Source organism: Pygoscelis adeliae, unplaced genomic scaffold (assembly GCF_000699105.1).
Source record: "Pygoscelis adeliae isolate BGI_AS28 unplaced genomic scaffold, ASM69910v1 Scaffold114, whole genome shotgun sequence".
Classification (NCBI taxonomy): domain Eukaryota; kingdom Metazoa; phylum Chordata; class Aves; order Sphenisciformes; family Spheniscidae; genus Pygoscelis; species Pygoscelis adeliae.
This window is the reverse complement of record NW_008824587.1, coordinates 1,014,106-1,028,127: the sequence shown is the minus strand read 5'-3', so window position 1 is coordinate 1,028,127 and position 14,022 is coordinate 1,014,106. Positions and strand designations below refer to the sequence as shown.

At 37.1% G+C, this 14,022-nt stretch overlaps 1 protein-coding gene across 1 annotated transcript in view; it reads left to right on the top strand.

The window, feature by feature from the left end:
• The window catches only part of QSOX2 (quiescin Q6 sulfhydryl oxidase 2), a 55,779-nt gene that overhangs the window by 30,764 nt on the left and 10,993 nt on the right, over positions 1–14,022 (top strand). Inside the window, exons 8-14 of the mRNA XM_009322140.1 lie at positions 4,425–4,525; positions 5,825–5,873; positions 7,011–7,116; positions 7,313–7,403; positions 9,558–9,703; positions 10,704–10,847; positions 13,030–13,159. Of these exons, the coding sequence (XP_009320415.1) occupies positions 4,425–4,525; positions 5,825–5,873; positions 7,011–7,116; positions 7,313–7,403; positions 9,558–9,703; positions 10,704–10,847; positions 13,030–13,159 (767 nt within the window). The remainder of the gene's footprint in view (positions 1–4,424; positions 4,526–5,824; positions 5,874–7,010; positions 7,117–7,312; positions 7,404–9,557; positions 9,704–10,703; positions 10,848–13,029; positions 13,160–14,022) is intronic.

Genomic DNA, 14,022 nt, shown 5'->3' with positions numbered 1-14,022 from the left:
CCCGTGTGGGCCGCCGCGGTGCCTCGTCGTGCCTCGTCGCACGTGGTCACCCGTGGAGCGTTCGGCTGCAGCGGGGCCTTGGGACGCGTGGGTGGCAGCGGGGCCTCGGCTCACTGTGTCACCCATGCGCTTCGGCGGTGCCTTGCCACGCGCGGCCGTGCTTTGCGTGAGCCGCCGTGCCTTGGCGCCTGAGCGTCGTCCCTCTTCTCGCTTCTCTGGTGGCGGGCACGGCCCTTGCCACGCTGCCAGAACGGCACACGGGACAAAGCGAGGCGTGGATGACAGTAGCAAGTCTCCAAATTAAAGGTTTCATAGGAATCCAGGGATAAAACGTCACCACCTCTCACACACACACAGCGACTCAGCTGTGGATTTACGCGCAAGCGTCTCTGTGTGCGTTGCAGTGTGCAAGTGGATGTGCTGAGGCACGGGAGGTATGTTTAGAGTAAACTCTTGGAGGCAAGATCTTTATCTTCTGAATGTTTTGTAAAGAGACTAGCCTATTTCAGAGGCTAAACGAAAAATAAATATTGTGGTACTGGAGAGGCCGTGCATGTGTTTGATTTATATCTTGCAAAGTCAGTATAGCGTGAATGGACTAGAAGGGGGAAAAGGACCACCAGGAAATAATACAAAAGTCAAGCTAAGTGAGAGTCGGATTTTCAGATTTATCAAATAGTGACTTAAAAAGAAATGGTGGCCTCCATGGTTTATAGTGAGAGAGACCTGCCTTGCTGCGTCTTAGGCTGCTCAATTTTTTTGGCAGGTGCTGAAGTGTGTTTTACTCTGTTTGTAGATCTGAGGTAAGGAAACAAATGGGCCCCTCAGGTATCGGTTAAATTCAGTACCTCTGGTGGGGAGAAGACCTGGGATCAAATTTGTAGGAAATGTTATGTTTAATATAGTGGTGTTAAAGGCTTTTAAACTACTCTTAATTTAGCATTTGACCTGAGAGACGTTTCCAGGATGGAGACAGCAGTTCTGATGCATTCATATGGTTTGAGAGGGGAGTGAAGAGCTCTGGCTTTTCTCTTTCAGCCCTGTATGTGAAAAGTGTTGATTAACATGAAATGTAGGTGCAGTATTAGGTATACGTGGTTTTAGATACATGGAAATGGAGGCCTATGCAAAAATAGGTTCTGATGAACTCGTCGCACGCTGAGGATTGCTGACTGATGAGCAGAAACTCACACATGGAGAAGCACAGAGCAGTGATGGTTTCAGAGCATTTGAAGTGCTCCTTCCTTGCATGGGTTTTTTGTTTATAAAAGCAGTAGCTTTTTCTCTTTCCTTTGCATAAGTTTGTGTAACGTTTTCACCTTCTGATTTGATTTGCTTGTGGCAAAATAGTATTAGATTTTCTTCTTTTTTGAAGAAAAGTAAGAACAAGGAGGTGTTTGAACACTGCAGTGAAGATCATGAAAAGCCTGAACTGACCAGAACTTTTGTCAAAATAAGACAGGGACATGTTTATTACTACAGCAGCGTGATACCTTTGTAGGCAATATTTTTTGTAACTTGTAATGACTTCTTCAAATACATATTTTCTTTCTCATCTGCAGTCATGATAACTGCAGATGAGTTATCATGCAGTCATGATAACTGCAGATGATGTTATGCACTTGTATTACTATAACCAATTAAAGGCCCATCTACTTTTTAATCCATTGAGTTTTTATGAAGATTTTCATTTAAAAAGTGGATTTTTATGTTTGTAGACATTGGCACTACCAGCAAATGCAAATGGCTCTCAACATTTATTTTTCAAAAGTGTTTACTCATCTGCTAGGCTATTACAGCTATCTTCGAGGATGCAGACTCACCTACATTAGAGAACTCCTAGATCACTGTGGTTGTATTTGCTAATTCGGTATAGTCCAGTTAAATTGGTGCAACTACTTTGTCCATGAAAGGCCTGTGCTAATATACTTAATTTTTATTTCATTTCTCATTTGTTAAATCTGGCAATACTATCATTGCAAACTTCATAGCAGAGCATAATCCTCCTGAAAGATTGGAGCAGTGCTTGTTTTCATGTAATGTACATTTTGAGTTTGATAGTCCCTCTCCACTCAGAACAGGCTTTAAGCTTAGGGTCATTGTTGCTGCATTCCTAATCACATATTTAGTTTTATTACAGTAGTGTCCAAAGTGGCCATTATAGTTAATTACACTTTTTCTGTCTTAAAAGATGATTGAATCTATCCACCAAAGTGCCTGCGGGCTGGAATTATGTGTAGTAATTTTCTGTGTAGAAGTAACAAATGCTTGGAAATCCCATGTACGACAACCCTTGAATTATATGCAGAAGCAGTCTGCTCCTCTGGATTTGGAACAACTGTTCCAAATCTAGCAATTGTTCCAAATCTAGCAATAATGATTTCCTTCTAGAAATTGTTCTTCAAACGCATTTTGGTGGGGAAGTGCAGAAACCTTGTCATTATTCAGGAAGCAGCCTATGTGTTAAAATTTGTAACTGTCAAGTAGCATGCAGGGAGAGTTCCCTTGTGATGATCTCTTACCTCCCTGACTGAAACTTCATGATGGAAAATAACACACGGCATTGCATCGACCTGCTGGAGGGAATACACAAGGTTTATGCAAAGAAAGTATCTTCCTCGTACTAGACTATGACTGGTGCCTTGGTATTCTGTGGCATTTCTGAAGTGGGAGGTTTGACCAACCTGCTGGATTTCCAGTTTGTCCAATACATTCATGTCATTCATTGGAACTTGTTTAGCATAAACAGAAATAGTGTTGGTTGGTAGGATATCACTCATCTACCCCTTTCGTATAGTTTGTGAGTTAGTATTTCAAAAATACTAATGCTAATTTAAAATTCATCAGCATTTTAAAAAAACAATTCAGCCACTGTAAACGTACACAGTCTAGGCTGTGCACTCAGCAACTTTTGCATCCTTTAGAAAGGAGAAGCTCCTTTTTAAGCAGAAGCAAATGCTAAGCAGCACACATCCCAGCTGGTGCTCTTTAACCCAAGTGTTTAGCTAGAGATGGGCTTGCATTGTTGCGAGTAGGCTATTTGCATTAGGCTCATAGTGCTTCTATTCATTGTATGGAGAAGGATCAAGACAGGTGGAAAAAGGAGGAGGAGCGGGGAAAGTTGAATGACATAGATACCCAGAAGCCAAACTTTTTTTTGTTGTTTTGCGTTTTATTTGATGAAATAGACTGTTGTATCTTTTGTGCTCCTGTGAATACATGCCCATCTGCTCTAGCATGCTTGTAGTTACTCCTGGTGTCTGTTCAGCTGTTGGCATGTTCAGCACAACTGAAATTCTCCATCAGCTGCCCCATCCTCCTCCAAAGACAAATAAAGGTCAAGCTAAATTTCAACAGCAGCTAGGCATACAACTGTCAATCAGATCTTGAACTTGATGAAGCTTTCATGCTCTTTGCTGTAAAAGCAAGTTTAATTTTAGTGCTTTTTAAATTTTATTGATACTTGGGAATTGTGGTGTACCTTCAAATTCTGCCCACAGCTGTTTTGATTTAGCTTAGCTTTAAAAAGTAACTGGCTAAGGAGTCTCTTGGAGCAGTTCTTCCTTAAAGTGATTGCTGCAGTTGGAGCATGGCTCAAAAAGATAAGTTCCTAGCAAAATGAGAAGGAAAAAGCTATAAATGAGTTGAAAGCTTTTGTTGAAGTTATTTAAGCATATTTATAGAAATACTTGAACTCTTGTGGTTATTGCTGTGAAACATTTATAAAGGAAACTTACAGTGATGTTCAAACTCAACTATTTAGCACTCTGGTTAAAACTCAGATATTTTTTGAGGTATATCTAATGTATTCCTGAACAGTACTAGAAGATAAAGACAGCTTTCAGTAGACAATATGTGAGCCTTGGGTTGTGTGCCATTCTGGAGGCCTCTGAGAAAATTGTAAGTGCAGTAAACAGTGAGTCCTTGTTAAAACAGCTATAATACAAGATGGTTTTATAATTGACAGCCATGTGGATGAGTAACTGTTGGATTCATTTGATTCAGTTATATATATATTATGCCTGCTTTATTTTATGAGCTTAGCTAATGGGAAAAGCTAGGGAATACAATCCGGTATCTTGCAAGTGTTGGGCTGGCCCCTATTTCATCTTCCTGGATTCAATAAAATATCTTCAGCCCGGGAACTGCTACGTTGTGTGTTGGGATTCCTTTTATTTAGTTGTATTGAAAATACTGATGCAGCTAAGAAAAACAGGGAGCTTTTAGTTATTTTAAAAATCAGTAGATTGTATTACGCTTGGTGATAGAAATGAATAGCAAATGAGAATCAACCGAGGGCTTGATTTTTATGCCATTGGAATCTGTCGGAGTTCTGTTGTTGATTTCCATGGGAAGCAGGGTAATCCATCAGCTGGGATCCGTGATCACTTCTGCTGAAAATTGAAAGGTGTCTTTGTTTTCAGACTGGGAATCTGCAATTAGAGTTGGTGTGCTGGATTGCGGGGAAGAGGAGAACTATGAGACATGCAAAGAATATGGTATTCACTATTACCCAACTTTTAGGGTAAGTGGCATAATATATTGCCTTAGCTGAATAATGCATGCTTTGTAGGAACTGAAACCGTAACAGACATGCTTGCGCAGAGTGTTACGTGCAACTGGTTGTTCTTTAGCTGGACTTTTACTTTGCTTTTGCTGAGAAAACTGCAGTGTTGAAAAAAGATTAATTTGGGGTCTTATTGCTGAATGCATTAGCTGATGCAGTTATTTATAGCAGTAATTCAGTCCTCAGTTCTGAATCTGAAAAATTCTTATTGAAAGAAGATAATACCATTCTAGAAAGTACTGTGTCATTACATTTATATAACGCCTAGTTTTAATATATTTGTTAGATAATAAAAATCTGTATAAATATTTTTCAAATTCAAATGTTCATGACTATTAATAGTGGGTTTAGTTTTGGTATGTGAAAGTAAAGGTAATACATTGAAATTGTGTCATGAAATCAGCTGATTTCCTGACCAGTCAAAATTTTACCCCTGATTGATCCTTCACTATTTTTCTAATTAATTTCATAATTTGCTTAAACTGGCTTTTAAAAGGGATCTTGTGTTTGCCAAAAGTGTCTACCATTGTTCATTTTTAGGTGTAAGTGCAATTTTTAACTCCTCTGTCTTTGTCGATCTGTATAATCACATTATTAACCGTAGGTATGAGCAGAATGTGATGGAAGGAGAGGATTGAATAAACTGTGTTTGTTATGACAGGAGAGGGAACAGGAGTTTTTTCACTGTAGAATTTGTGATGTTCTACCCTGATAGAAAGAACAATATATTTTTTTTAATCTTTAAAGTTTTGGGTGTAAATTGGAATGCACTCTTTATTAGACACTGAATCTTTTCTATTTTATTTTTTATAACAGAAGGCAGTCAAGCTCCATTATATATCCTGTTTAACCACTGGAGGGAGTTGAGAAAATGTGAATAGTGTTCTAAGTATACACACAGTTGGTAGTACTGATTTAGTAATCAGTTAATTGGTGTTTGGGTTACTGTTTGCAGTGATGGATCGATATACAGTATTGAATTAGCATTGTGGTATTTTTCCTCTAAAGGTTGGCTTTATTGTGTATCAGAGTTTTGACTGGTACCGATGAGCTACCCTCTTATAGTTGAGAAGCAGGTCTTTGGAACTCGTAGGCTAAGAGGGAAAACTGTCTTCTGAACAGATAGATAAAAATGTTTTGTAATTACAGCTGTAAAAAGTAAAAACTCTTGAAAGCCATTTTTGTTTCTAAACTGAGCTTTTGTCTGATACAGTGAGTTATTTTCAAAGCAATAATACTTTTTTTTCTCCCACATAGTACTTCAAAGCATTTACAAAGCAGTTTACTACTGGAGAAAATTACAAAGGTAAGAATATCCTACTGTAAGAAATCCCCGAAGCAGTTATCCTATCGGCCAGGAATGTGTCACATAGTAAGCAAAATCCCATTGCCTGTCAATTAGTTTAGACAGCTAGAGATGTGATGGACACTAATTAGCTCTTTAAGATATGATATTACAAGTACTGTATGAAAATGGAATGTCAGGCAGAATTTTAGACAGGCAAAACATTTGTTCAAGAACTCAGGGCTCACATTCCTCATTTTTTTTTTTGAAACGTAGTTCTTAATTTTCACAAAGGGCTAGATAATTTTTTAAAATTCCTTTTTTCCACCACACACCTCATCAGCGTGAGATCCAGTTTGCTCAGTCCTGACTGGTGCTTTTTGATCTGTCAGCCACTTTCCAGGCATCCTGAATCTCACTGGGAGAACCCCCTATTCACATGTGACTAACTGAAAACAGGCTTATCCTGTGTCTTGACAGGATCACCGCTTAGGTGGTTTGTCTGGGGACAAAAGTAATGTTGTCTTTTTCAATGGATTAACATTTGAAAGGCCAGAGGTCAGAAGAGAGACCACCTGCACCATTAACCCTTCATGCAGAAGTAGTTACTTTCTGGCATTTGTGAGAGTTTCTGCTTTTTAATTTATATCTTTTAAAGCAAATAAAATATTCTCACGCTTCGGTTATTTCCTCATGTTGTTACATGGCTTTGTAACCTCACCTGGCTCATTTGGTAAGAATGGTACACCTCTGCAGTTTTTAATGCACGATGAATATCCTTGTTGCAGAAAGCCTACTGAAGTTGCCCACGCCAAGTATTGTGAAAATGAGCACAGATTTAGAATGAAGCGTTGTTTGAAGAGAAAGTCAGCAAGGCAGGCAGATGGTTAGATTTGGAAAAGTCTTGAGGTTTTATTAATTTTGGGGTGGGATGACAGCTTTTAAATACAATCTCATCTCCACATTAAAATGAAATCCTACAACTAAATCCTTTGTCCCTGTTCTTCAGCCAAATAGTATTCTGTTTTTTAACTCCAAATTTAAAACAAAAACCTGACACAGAAAAACATGGGAATGTATGAAAGCCTGCACATGAGTAATTTTTTTTCCCAGTTTTCTGAAGTGTTGGGGTTTTTTTTTGTAACCTGTACTCAGCAGGAGCAGATCGAGAGCTGCAAACAGTTCGTCAGATGATGATTGACTTCTTACAGAACCATTCCCAAGAGTTGAGACCACCTGCTTGCCCACCGTTGGATCCAGTTTCGTAAGTTCCTTGTTTAAAATACAGCTGGTGTATGCTTACTGTGTTAATTAAATAAAATGTAGAAGGTCCTATTAAAGATGAAGAAAGTTTTTTTCTTGTTATCAGTTCTGCTACGAGATTGTGAAAGGAAATTCCGTCAGTAACAGTGGGTGTATTGCATTCTACCTGTGCTGAGTAGCTTTTCTTTTCTTAAAAGGTCCAGTGATATTACTTCTCTCTTTGACAAGAACAGCCATCATTATACTGCCATTGTGTTTGAAAGTAACAACTCCTATGTTGGACGAGAGGTAATGTATGACTTACGAATGACATAATGAATATGAATGAATGTTATCCTAACACAGCTGAATTTTATGTTATTTAGCCAAGCAACAAAATTTTCTGATTATAGGACTGAATTAAAGGGTCATAAAGGGCAGGTCATGCATATTTGAGATATCACAAAGTCAAGGGATTATGTAGGGCAGTTGTATTTATTCACACAGAGGAACTTGCTTACAAACGAATGTGATGTTGTGTTAACTTCTCCCATTCATGTTTTAGTGGAAGATTAGTTTATCAATTTCATTGTTAGCACAATTCTTTTTTCTTTCAAGATTTGGAAGATCACAACAAAAATACTGTCAGATTGTGTTATTGTTCTGTTACTGCTAGAGAACTGTTCGTAATATTCGTTCTTCTGGGCAGCTTTTGTGATTTCAACTGTTTATAATAAATTCTCTGGTTCTCTTTGTTCAAGTATAGGTTTTAGGAAATTACATTCTAAATTAAGGTGATAGCATAAAACTATTTTCACAGCTCTGATGCACTGAGGAAGTGGAAGTCCTTGGTTTTTTGCTTCCCCCACCCCCCCAATAAAATATTTGATTTGGCATCATTTCACCACCTAATGAGCCTGCTGTTAGCTTAGACAACTGTTACTTTTCTCTTCCTGCCAAGATCTAGGATAAGTAAAGAAAATAAATTGCATAATTATCTAGGCATAATCTGTGCAGAAACATCCAATGTCTGTGAAATGTTTCTAATTAGATTTGATGCTGAGATGGCCCAGTTGCATAAGTGGAGGAGAGTGTGCTGCCAAAAGCGAGAATCACTTTGAGAAGCAGGCTGCTTCCAGACATTTGTTTTTTGGAAGCTGCTGTGTTAATACAAGTGGGCATTACTGAAGGGAAGAAATGTGATGATTATAAAGTTCTTCAGCTTTTTATCACGCTCGCTTTAATTTTATTAGAAAAAATATTTGCTAATGTTACGTAGTGTTTTAGCTTTATAGAATAGTTTAGTGAAATAGAAAATAACGCTGTTTTCAAGTTTACGGTATAAGACAATATGGACAAACCTAATAGAAGTCACAACAGCTGAAGAAAGGAAGGCCATGTGTTTATCACTGATGAAAGGAAGGGTCTCTTAAATTACAAGTTTGAAAGGGAGGGGAAATGTAGCAAAGATAATATTCACTTGAAAGGGAAAAGTATAGTGGAAACTGTGAAACTAACAACAGGAAAAAGATATAGAAGAGGCACAGAGGGGTAAAAGTAAAAGAATGACAAGTGGAAACCTAGAAGAGTCAGAAGCATGGAAGGTTTTGCAGGTAAGAATGGAACATTTGAAATAGTAGTATAGGAGCATAGGCTAACGGAAGGATGTGAGGAGTGTGGTAATTAGAATGGCAAAAGAGGATGCCTTTAGCAGTGGGATCTTGAAGGATTTAAGAAGGGAAGAAATAAGTATTTAAGCTTATTTTTAAAGGGCAAATTTTCATTACTTATAATTGAGTCATCGCATTTGTAGGTGCAGCTTTGGCTGTAGTTGGCAAAGAATTTTGATAGTTGAGTCCTGGCAATTCTCTGAGGCATCCTGATGTTACCACCCTCTTCTGCCTCCTCCACCCTTCACTGAATTTTACACCTTGCAAAGAATTTTGTGCCCAATCCCAGCTGCTCTAGTGCAAAAGCCCAGCATCAGGTTTAAACAGCTGATGAAGATTGGTTTGAGCTAAGATGCTGGACTGTGAACTGAAACTTTTGAGGTATAGGCACCTATTCCTACCTGAAAATTTGCCTTTAGACTCTTACATATATAACATGAAATATAAACCTGTTGGTGCCTGTGGACTATCCTCTGGGCTTTTTTTGAGGTTTATGAGGACATTTTATCATTCACTCTCACGTTTTCTTCAGATGTTAGACTTCAAAGGGAAAAGATCAGGATAGACCAAGAAAAAAACATGGAAGATAGGAGTAAATAATTTCCAGAGAAGAGTAAATCTTCTTTAACTGAAACTGTGAGTGTCCACAGAATACTCGTAGATCTACTTCCTTGGTGAGCAGCTTAATGATACCCTTAAAGGATGATGCACTTCACCTATTTATGTGTCTTGTCCTACATGATTGGATAGTCCTTGAACAATGTATAATTCATGTCATCTTTTCATTATCCAGGTTATCTTAGACTTGATCCAGTATGAAAACATCGTTGTAAAGAGAGCGTTGAATTTTGATAAGCCTTTTCTTGAGAAACTTGGTATTACCTCAGTCCCTTCATGCTATCTGATGCATCCAAATGGGTCCCATGGATTAATTAACATGTAAGTAGTTGTCTGTCTGAGGAATATGGGGAGGTTCATTTAAGCTATAAAAACAGTTTCCATAGCTTCCTTTCATACAAAGTAAGTTATTCTATCACCTTCTTTTGCATATACATATAATGACATTGTGTCCTGGCGTGTAATCAGTACATTGTACTGACTGAAGTTGTGTGTTTCATTTCTTTGTGTTTGAAAATTGCCTGTCTTAAGCGCTCTCTAGCAATTATTAAATCATGTAGTGGTCTTGTTTACTCTTTGTGAGTGCTTGTAATAAACAGACATGGGTTATGCCGGTGGAAGTTAGATTTCATCATATAGCAGGGAAGATGAACCAAAATGGTGTGGTGGCTAATTATAACCCTTGTGGTGTTTGAGTACAAATCAACCTCATACTGCTGACAAAACTCACTTGTTAAGTAGATGATTTGAAGTAGTGTTTCTAACTGGAAATAAAAGCTCTAAGCCAGTGTTTGTTATATGGGGTTTGATATGCTGAGAGCAATGAGCCGGTTGTTCTTGATGAACCATTTAATATTGTTACCTCTATTTTTTTAAGAAGAGACCTAATATTACTTTTGCTTACCACTTGCCTATTTATAGCTTTAGCTTATTACTGTGATACTTCTGAAAGGAAAACACTTTGGAATAAAAGTGGAAAAAAAATTAATGAAGCATCACAGTTCTTAAAAAAAACTTGCTTCTAAGTCACAATATTTGTTCCATGTGAATGTTGCCTGTGTAAGGCAAACTGACATTTTGAGGAACATGATACGTCCTTATTTTGAATGGAATTTCAAACCACTAATCCAAATGATTGTTATTGCTATTCCTAAATTGAACGTTATTTCATTTGACTTTGTATCAAAACATAACATGTTGCACTACCACTGTAAAATGTAAAACAAAGTGAATATCTTATTTTAGAAATATGCTAATTTGCTTTGGATATTCACTTAGTCTGAGAGTAAAAGTAATCTTTACTTTGTCCATTTATATGCAGTTTGAAGCCTCTACGGTCTTTCTTTTCTTCATATTTAAAGTCACTGCCAGGTGTAAGAAAAAAACTTCTTTTGCCACTTCAGCTACCTGCTCAAGAAAAAAGAGAGGAGAGTACAGAAATCAAGGTGTGGAAAGAGTTTGATAAGTAAGTGATACCCTTGATTTTCAGATCAATGCTTGGTTATAAAAATTTGCTTGCAGTCTTTTCTTGCCACGTGAGAAGCTGTGCTGTAATTTATTATGAAGTCCTAGTGCCGTTCAAAATTTTACTTCATTCTATCCCAGGCGATGCACCTTGAGTTGAATAGGTTGGTCACTACTGAACGATCTGCATTCTTCTGCCAAGTAAAATTAAAGGCGTTTGTGCTTAATACTGGAGAAATTATGGCATCAAAAGCATTGCTTTCAGCTGTTGCTTCAACTTCATCCATTTCTCAGTATATCCAGGTAACACTTGTGAATTAGTTCAATTCCAGCATCAAGGTTACAACGTCTTTTCAATTGTAAGCAGTGTTTCAAACAATTCAGAGGTGAAATTATTGAGGGCTGCTGGTATTTGGTTTTTAGCAGCAAGCACCTGCACTGCTATGGAGGGAATGTTTTTCTCCAGAAGTATCGCTAAATACTTAATTGACTTAAAAATACCAAGGACTCATCACCCATTACCTGAAGTGTATAGATCACTGATTTGAATTGTTGGAAAACTTCAGCAAGTAATCTGTGTCCCTGAAAAAATAAATAGTAAAATAACAAGCTGTAACATTTCTGTAGAAAACAAGAACTCTCTGTGTGTATAATAGTGAAGCAGTACCCACTAAAAAGTGCTTGTCAAATGCAAGTATAATAGAAAATACTAAAGTCACTGTAAAAGATGTTTATCATACAAAATCCGGTAAAGTTCTTTCCCTCTTTGTCTGTTTGAGAGAAGGATGCAAAGGCTTTGCAGAGGGATAATCCCTCAGCATCTTTAGATGGAAAAGATGTAGGACTGAATGCTTTCATTTTGTACTTATTTTCCTTTCATGGGCACTATTAGTGTCATCTTCTTTCAATGACTATTATAAAATATTTTATATGAAGCATCCTGTTATCAAAACAACTTAGTTGAATTGAGCTGCTTTCCAGCAAGACAAAATCTTGTTGATGTGAATCTCAAGTCCAAGTCTCTTCTAAATAGGATTCTTTGGGGAACCTCATGCATTCACATGGATGTCTCTTTATTTAAGAAACTTGAAGCAGAATTTTGCTGTTCTTTTAAATTTAAGTGAGTACGTTATTAATTAAGGAGACAAATTCAGAGTAAGTCTGTAGTTTGAGTTGTTAGGAATATAGATTATTCTATATTTTTAATGTTATTTCCTGCATGTTATTTAAGAGGCGGGGCCAGCCAGTTTCTTGAATGATTGTTCTTTTAATTCTATTTGGTTTTAGGAGTAATAGTGCTGTTGAACTCTTACAAGAAGTGTTTAACTCTATTAACTGTGTGAACTTCCGTTTGTTTGCTTACATTGCTCTGTATCATACTGTCTGGAGTTTGTACTCTGAAGGCATTGAAAGATAGGGTGTTTTACTTGATGTATTTGTACTTTGTAAAGTGTTTTTGTTGTTATGAAAATATTTGGTTGTGAGAAGGAACTCTTAAAATCTTTGATTTGCTTTACGTGTTTTACTTGTGCCTGTCATAAGGTACCTAATTCTGTCTTAAGAGCTGGTGTGATTAAAATTGACTGTTAAACTTGTATGCAAAGAACCTACAGTAAAACTGCTGCATTTGGGAGAGGATTTCTAGATTCAGTCCTTTCCAGCATAGACCTTTTTCAGTCTTGTTTGCACTCCTGCTCTGTGTATAATCTAGTTTTGTTCAACAAAAGTCTCCCTTTTTTCATAGCATGTCATTTTTCTATTTGTGGTCAAGCCTGAAGAGAAGCTATAATTTCTTTACACTAGCTATTTCCTTGCTGACAACATCAGGGTTATAATTTCACTGCAAGGTAAAGCTGGCTGGGAGGCAAAAAGTTTAGTCAAATACAAAAGAAATTCTTGTGTGCGGTTATGCTTCATTTGTCTAAACTCTGAACAAAATGACATAAAATTACTCTTTTAAGAGAGTACAGTGAAACTCATTGAACTTGACATTCACCGTACCGAGCACCTGAAGTAACTGCTGTGTCTTCCCATACTGGTGTAGGATATACTGCAATCACTACGGAGTGGCAAATGTTGAGGTTTTAATGACACCTACTATATATCAATTTTACCTTCATGACTGGTGAGAAAATGAGCGAAAGAAACCTGCCACTTTATAACATTATATATGTGTGTTTCAGATCTAAGCTGTACATGGCTGACCTTGAATCGGGATTGCATTACCTGCTCAGGGTAGAGCTTGCTACGCACAAGACACTTGAGGGAGCTGAGCTAAAGACTTTCAAGGATTTTGTTACCATCTCTGCCAAGGTATACGCTTCTAGTCTTTGATTATTTGTAAGAATAAAGTGACTCTAACATAAAATTTATTATGTGACATAAGTCTCTCAAAATGTCTTTCAGAATGTTTAAATATATGCTTCCTCACTAGCTTAAAAAATAGTTTTGTGGGTTTCTTTAAATGTTATTTTTGAGTTATTGTGTGCTGTTCTGACATACTTATAGGGTTGAAGTGCATTTTAATTTAATCTTGGAGGGCTCGAAATTAAATAAAGCTTGAGTAGTCTGCAGCATATTGAACAAACACTAAATATAGTCCATTTATCAGATTTTCAGGATAAGTAGCTATTGTAACTGAGTGGGACTAAAAAAACCTTTGTTTTTCATTCTTGACTATTGGATTTCATTGGTGCATACTTGACAAATGGTGTTCTATTTAGAGATATTAGTAACTTCTGTCTAAATTTTGAATATAATTGAGGTATTTAATTGAGAATTTCAAAATAATTGAGGTATTGAATGTAACTGAGTATTTCAAAAATAGATGCTTACATATTACATTTGAGTGAAGGGACAGTATAGGTAATATAATGTGATATGACTTGAAAGAAAATTGAAATAATTTAACTTTATAATGTCAGCCTACTGAAATGACCAATGTCTCTTTATATTTACTTACTGAGCAGCTAACACTTTGTTTTATTTTAAAGAAAGTGAATCAGTATCTGTTTAAGGGAATAATAAGGCCTATATGAACCATTTCCAAATATCTGGATTTATCTGAAAATCAGACAGACAGTTTCCTGCCCCCCCGCAGCCATCAGAGGTCAGAAATCTCTAGCTGGCCTCATTTCTTTAAGAAAGTGTAGTGGTAATCTTTCCATCATATTATC